Source organism: Lolium rigidum, chromosome 3, assembly GCF_022539505.1.
Source record: "Lolium rigidum isolate FL_2022 chromosome 3, APGP_CSIRO_Lrig_0.1, whole genome shotgun sequence".
Taxonomy (NCBI): domain Eukaryota; kingdom Viridiplantae; phylum Streptophyta; class Magnoliopsida; order Poales; family Poaceae; genus Lolium; species Lolium rigidum.
Window position 1 is genome coordinate 375510380 of NC_061510.1, and position 7342 is coordinate 375517721.

General features: G+C 50.3%; 1 protein-coding gene across 1 annotated transcript; it reads right to left on the reverse strand.

Moving 5' to 3' along the window:
* Positions 1-408: 408 nt before the first annotated feature.
* Positions 409-1899, reverse strand: LOC124697481 (UDP-glucose flavonoid 3-O-glucosyltransferase 7-like). Its single transcript, XM_047230066.1, has one exon. It carries the CDS (start codon positions 1897-1899, stop codon positions 409-411), a length of 1491 nt encoding a protein of 496 aa, XP_047086022.1.
* Between the last annotated feature and the right edge of the window lie 5443 nt (positions 1900-7342).

The following is a 7342-nucleotide window of genomic DNA, read 5'->3' on the forward strand; positions in this document are numbered from 1 at the left end:
ATAAAACCTAATGATTTTTAGCAGTATGAATTGCGATGCAAGAAATAGTGTAGATCTGATCTAACGGTAACAACACGCATGGTAGATAAATATGTCTCATTCCTCCATAAAATACGTCATTTGCATGTATGTACAAATAAATATGTGTCATTTTACATACTCCCTTCGTCACACAAAAAGCGTCTCAATTTTATTAAGATCTAGTTGTATCTACCTACTAGAAAGTGTCTAGACAATCTAAATTTTAACAAAATTGAGAGACTTTTGATGAAATGGAGGGAGTATAAGAAAATTAGTTTTGGACACACCCACTGGCTAAGACAAGTTCTTGGTAAATTTCGCAAAACCATGAAATCAGACGGATCAAATCACGAGAAGAAATCCATGAGCTTAAAATGACGCATGGGGTTAACTGCGATGATATGGGTCCTCGTTTCGGGGAACCCTTGAGGCCTTAGCCTCAGTCAGATCGTCGATCAGGCGGCGTAAATCGTGCCACGACGACCCGCCGTCGCTGACCGCCGCACGCGCGTTCTCGGCCAGCTCCTCTGCCCTGGCCCTCATCTTCTCCCGACGCTCTCCGCTCTCCATGAACTCGGCCACCGCCCGAGCGATCGCCTCTGCCGGCACGATGTCCGCGTCCTCCGCCCTCACACTGCGCTTGCCTCCATCCCACACCCTCGTCCCGAACGCCGCCACTTCGGTGACCAGCCGTTCGTTGATGAACTGCTCGAACACCAGCGGCCACGTGAGCACCGGCACACCGGCCGACGCGGCCTCCAGCAGAGAGTTCCAGCCGCAGTGGGTCAAGAACGCGCCCACCGACGGGTGCGCCAGTACCGCCAGCTGTGGCGCCCACCCGCGAACGACCATGCCGCGGCCGGCGACGCGCTGCTCCCACCCCTCCGGCGCGTCGGAGTCGCCAGAGCGGACCACCCACAGGAAGGTCTGGTTCGACGCCTCTAGCCCCAGCGCGAGCTCCCGGACCTGGCGCGCCGAGAAGTGGGCCCAGCTCCCGAAGCACACGAACACCACCGACCGACTCGGCTTCGTCGACAACCAACGCAGGCATTCCACGTCACCGTCGCCGCCGCGGTCCACGGTTGAGTGCGACGGCGAGCCGACTGGGCCGACGAAGTACGCGCGGCGAGCGTCTACGCGGCTGAACTCGTCGCAGTACGGCTTTTCCAGGGCAGCGAAGGTGTTGACGATGACGCCAAAGCCGGCAAGCTGGCCCGCCTTGATCCGGTCCCACGACATGGCGAGGTGGTCTTCCTGGACGAGGAACTCCGGGAGCTCCGACGCCGGGATGGCGATCTCCTTCCCGCCGGGCATCCCTGGTACGGACACCACCGGACCCGCGGCGCCGCCGGCCCGGACGATGTCGGGGCGGAGGGGGGCGAGCTTGTTCATGGCGAGCTGCGGGAAGACGCCGACGGGGTGGAACGTGAGGCGCGGGACACCGATCTCGGCGGCGACATCCGTGGTCCGCCAGAACGGTGCGTCCGCCACGATGACGTCGGGCCGGTGCTGTCGGATCAGCTCCTCGTGGATCGGTTGCGACAGGTCCACGGCGTGGTGCACCCGCCAGGCGTCATGCGCCGGTGCGGCACCGAGGCACTCCACCCCACTGGCCAGGCCGACGCCCGGGAACGGGTATTGGAGCAGGCGCACGGCGTGCCCCGATGCCGTGGCGCGCGTGACCGTGGTGGCGATCAGAGCCGCGTTGGCCGGCGTCACCACCATCGTGGCCTCCACCTCCGCCGGCCGCGTCGCCGCCATGCGGCAAGCCAGGTCGGTCATCGGGATGAGGTGCCCCCGCGCGAAGAAGGGCAGGAAGAACACCCGCAGCGGCCGCCTCCCGCCGTCGCCGTCGCCCAAACCCGCGGCGGCCGCCATGGAGGTTAGAGTAGACCAGGCAACTGCGCTGTGCGGAGGAGATTTCACGAGTTAATCACTGGGGCTGGAGCGCTGCGCGCGGGCTTTACATGGACAAACTGATCCATGCATGCATATCACCCGGTGATTGTTAGCTTCGTGGCGGCATGGACGCATGCATGGTGATGGTTGCGAGTTTGCGTAAATAAAATGTGCCGCATGGATTCCGTTAAAGAAGAAATGATGCTGCGTGCGCGTGTTTATACCCGTCGTTCGGATGCATTGCCAATTGGGCTGTTGATCCGCCATCCGCGGGCATGCGTGTATCTGCGTCACTGCGTGTAGACCTGTTCCTCTTCTGATTCGGGGATGACAACGATTGTCGATTTCTCCGGGGCACTGGCGGCGGATGGAGTGTGTCAGACTTTGGCTTCAACTTCTTTTTTTGCGGAGATTTCGGAAAGTTTTATTCAGCTGAAACGGAACCTGAATGATCAGCTTGGAGGCTGACGACCAGAAAGTCTCGAATACAATCTGGCCAGCTATTTGTCACCAATCAAAGTGCAAGCTAATTTAGCACAACGATGATCCAAAAGATTAGCCAACCTAGGGATATGCTAAATATATAAGAAAAAACTTAAAAGTATCAACTAGCTCTCCAACTTCTTGTAGAACTGGTGCCACGACCGAACAACAATCGTGGCAAGTGTTCCAGAGATTAGCGTCCCTTGTTCAAAAACAAAAAAGACAGTCGGTCTCCACATCAGGATAACCTTGCAGCATGGCAAAAATAACACCATCTCGTAGTGCTAAAGCTTCGGCGATAAGAGTATCAGTGATACTTGGATGAGGTTTACTCCACGCTCCAAGGAAAGACGAAGATGAACGCGCAACACCCCCTGCTCCTCCCTTGCGAGCTTCCATCGACATACCACAATCTATATTAATGTTGATCTTATTGCCGACTGGTGGTCGACATCCGTAGCCAGGTAAGATCACTGCATCTTCCTTTGGGATTTGAAGGAAAGCGAGAGCTTCTTTGGCCATTTGCACTAACTAAAAAGACTCAAAACTCCGGACAGGGTGTTTCTACACCCGGGTGCATATGCACCCTTTATTTGAAACGCATATTAAATATATTTAAAAATGTTAGAAAAATACAAATAAAAATTCTTTGTGTATATCTTGATATGTTACATGCTTACAAAGTTGTTTCAGCAAAAACCGATATGTTTCATGCCTTGTGCAAAAAAGACAAATCTTAGGTGCTAAAATAGTCTATTTTTTGAGGCATTATTTGCCTTTTTTACACAGGGTACAAAAAATGTTGGTTTTAGGTGAAAATTTACGTGCACACATAGAACATGTCCCTCTACATGCTAAATTTTTTTCCTAAATTTTTTACGGTTTGGAAATATCTTTTATAAATACCGGGTGCATATGCACCCGGGATCAGATTTGATTTTCCGCAAAACTCCCCTTATCATGTGTCCAACTATTTCGAGAATTCTAGATCGTCCACATTACAGTAATTATCTTTGCTCGATCTGAATGAGAAAACCTTGGATCACTAGTTATGTCCCATGACCATGTATGAGGATGAAAAATTGGTAGCACAAACTTCATCCAGAACTAAGCTTCCTCCCAGAACGTCCGTGCATGCTCACACTTAATGAGTGCATGCAACTCGGGAACAAAGTGTATTTGTGTTGGACATGAACCTCTAACCATGTTTGCCCAACAAAGCCAAATTGAATAGCTTAAGATCCCTAAACCTCAAGCCCCCTTTTACCTTTGATGGCCCCCTTTTGTAACTATGATGAGGTGGTATATACTAACCCCTCATGTGATGGTGAACTTGCGGTGTTAGGATGACACCCACATTTGTTGTGATGGTAGGATGACATCATGGTAGTGTAGGATGAACTTGTGATCCACTTTTGGAATGATCATGCATGCCCCTCTTAGTTTATCATTTGCTGTCAACACTTGTGTTGTCCTATTGCTCTTTTCTGAATTGCTTCATGGTTGTGATCGATTACTTGTTTTTCTTATGCCGTGCTAGTGGTATGTGGTGTTCCACGGACGGGTTCGAGTAATCTACAGCTCATGGAAGGTGTGTCAAGATTAGGTCAGTGGCTACTCCAACAACAGCTACCGAGGGTATGAAACATTGGAGGAGGCACAACAAGAGTACATCACCAACGTTCTTCCATGAGCACCATAATCTTCCAAGACCGATTTGGTGCATCACCAATGTGTTGCGGTCAGAAACCCACCGGCGGGCAGCGACAGGCAACACCGTAGAGCCGGGAACAACTCAGGGCTGCGGCTGGCCCTAGTCCCTCAGAGCGACGGCCCGCAAAGCCTTCTGGTCACACGTCCGATGCTCTGTCGCAAGGGCGTGCCACCGACCTATACACGGTCAGGAAGGTGTTGGATGATGCCTCGCTTAGTTTCCTGCATGGCATACACGTAAACATTAAATACGAGCCTCGATCGGCTCTCAGGTTATCCTATGAATTGGCTCAAAGAGCCGATCCACCCATGATTCGTACGAGGTGTACGAATATATGGTGGTCCTGCTTGATCAAATTAAAGCTAAAGCGATCTACGACGATTTAGGGTTTTCACCGCATAATCGGATCATCCTACTCACGAATGGGCCTCGCGCTCGCGTACGGTGATCGTAAGCCGATCCTAGACAGGGCCTAAAAACCAACACGAGGTTGATCCCGGAACATCCTGTCTAGGGCTAGCAAACTACACCCTACACGCCGCTGGATCCTCCAACCCTTTGTAAGGCCTAACTATTGCGGATATTAAACTAATCCTTGAAGAACAAGGAGCAACCGTAACGGATCGGATCTACTAAACAATGATCAAGCGGGGTGCCGCCCCTACACCTAAGATAGGTGTAAGGGCGGCTAGATGTATAAGGGTTGCACTACGACAACATATGATACGAAGAACAATGCTAACCCTAACACATCTAAGATAACTACGTTGCTCGCCATCAAAAAGGCTTCGACCACGAGCAACGCATGAACAACGTAATAAGCTTGTCTGCCTAGATCGCAAGATGCGATCTAGGCAGCATGGTGCTTACCGGGAGAAACCCTCGAGACGAAGGAGTTGGCGATGCGCCGAGATTGATTTGTGTTGAACGTTGGTTGTTGTTTATTCCATAAACCCTAGATACATATTTATAGTCCGGGGACTTTCTAATTCAGGCGTGCACCGAACCGTGCACGGGTAAAACTCTACCTTCTAAATTAAGATACGATCTACTATAATACGGATACACGGGCAATTTAGCCCAACTCCTTCGTGTCGGGCCGCTTCGAGAGATCCTCCACGCGTACATCTTTCAAGCCCATCTCATCTACGGCCCATCTCCTGATTTGGCCAAAATCTGGTGATAACACATGCCCCCTGGTTTTGGTAATGATAATTTCAAAACCACCATGTTTTTACTCCAAGGGGTCATGTCGTGGCAGAGCAGAACCCGCCGCAGAATCCTTCATCATGATGCCTTGCCCCTTCCACTTCTCCGCGTGGCCTGCGAAATTTTTCTGTTGGGCACCACTGATGCGTGTAGTTGACACGTCCGTTGGGAACCCCAAGAGGAAGGTGTGATGCGCACAGCGGCAAGTTTCCCTCAGTTAGAAACCAAGGTTTAATCGAACCGGTAGGAGTCAAGAAGCACGTTGAAGGTTGATGGCGGCGGGATGTAGTGCGGCGCAACACCAGAGATTCCGGCGCCAACGTGGAACCTGCACAACACAACCAAAGTACTTTGCCCCAACGAAACAGGTGAGGTTGTCAATCTCACCGAGCTTGCTGTAACAAAGGATTAACCGTATTGTGTGGAAGATGATTGTTTGCGAGAGAAAACGATAGAAACAAGTATTGCAGCGATTTGTATTTCGAGTATTAAAAGAATGGACCGGGGTCCACGAGTTCACTAGAGGTGTCTCTCCCATAAGATAAAAGCATGTTGGGTGAACAAATTACGGTCGGGCAATTGACAAATAAAGAGGGCATAACAATGCACATACATGACATGATAAGTATAGTGAGATTTAATTGGGCATTACGACAAAGTACATAGACCGCCATCCAACTGCATCTATGCCTAAAAAGTCCACCTTCGAGGTTATCATCCGAACCCCCTCCAGTATTAAGTTGCAAAGCAACGGACAATTGCATTAAGTATGGTGCGTAATGTAATCAACAACTACATCCTCGGACATAGCGCCAATGTTTTATCCCTAGTGGCAACGACACAACACAACCTTAGAACTTTACATCCATCGTCCCAGGTGTCAATGCGGGCATGAACCCACTATCGAGCATAAATACTCCCTCTTGGAGTTAAAAGTAAAAACTTGGCCGAGCCTCTACTAGAAACGGAGAGCATGCAAGATCATAAACAACACATGTGTAATAACTTGATAATTAACATGACATGGTATTCTCTATCCATCGGATCCCGACAAACACAACATATAGAATTACGGATAGATGATCTTGATCATGTTAGGCAGCTCACAAGATCCAACAATGAAGCACAATGAGGAGAAGACAACCATCTAGCTACTGCTATGGACCCATAGTCCGAGGGTGAACTACTCACTCATCACTCCGGAGGCGACCATGGCGGTGTAGAGTCCTCCGGGAGATGAATCCCCTCTCCGGCGAGGGTGCCGGAGGAGATCTCCGAGAATCCCCGAGATGGGATCGGCGGCGGCGGCGTCTCGATAGGGTTTTCCGTATCGTGGTTTTTCGCATCGGGGGTTTCGCGACGGAGGCTTTAAGTAGGCGGAAGGGCGAGTCGGGGGCCGGACGAGGGGGCCACACCATAGGGCGGCGCGGGCCCCACGGGCCGCGCCGCCTTGTGGTGTCGCCACCTCGTGGCCCCACTTCGTGTGTTCTTCGGTCTTACGGAAGCTCCGGTGGAAAAATAGGCCACCTGGGTCTTCGTTTCGTCCAATTCCGAGAATATTTCGTTACTAGGATTTACGAAACCAAAAACAGCTAGAAAACGAGGACTGGCACTTCGGCATCTTGTTAATAGGTTAGTTCCGAGAAAATGCACGAATATGACATAAAGTGTGCATAAAACATGTAGGTATCATCAATAATATGGCATAGAACATAAGAAATTATCGATACGTCGGAGACGTATCAAGCATCCCAAGCTTAGTTACGCTCGTCCCGAGCGAGGTAAAACGATAACAAAGATAATTTACGAAGTGATATGCCATCATAACCTTGATCATACTATTTGTAAACATATGTAGTGGATGCAGCGATCAAAACAATGGTGATGACATGAGTAAACAGGTGAATCATAAAGCAAAGACTTTTCATGAATAGTACTTCAAGACAAGCATCAATAAGTCTTGCATAAGAGTTAACTCATAAAGCAATAAATCAAAGTAAAGGTATTGAAGCAACA

Bases quoted from the DNA above. Each gene is read 5' to 3' on its own strand.
- LOC124697481 (XM_047230066.1), bottom strand. From the start codon at position 1,899: ATGGCGGCCGCCGCGGGTTTGGGCGACGGCGACGGCGGGAGGCGGCCG.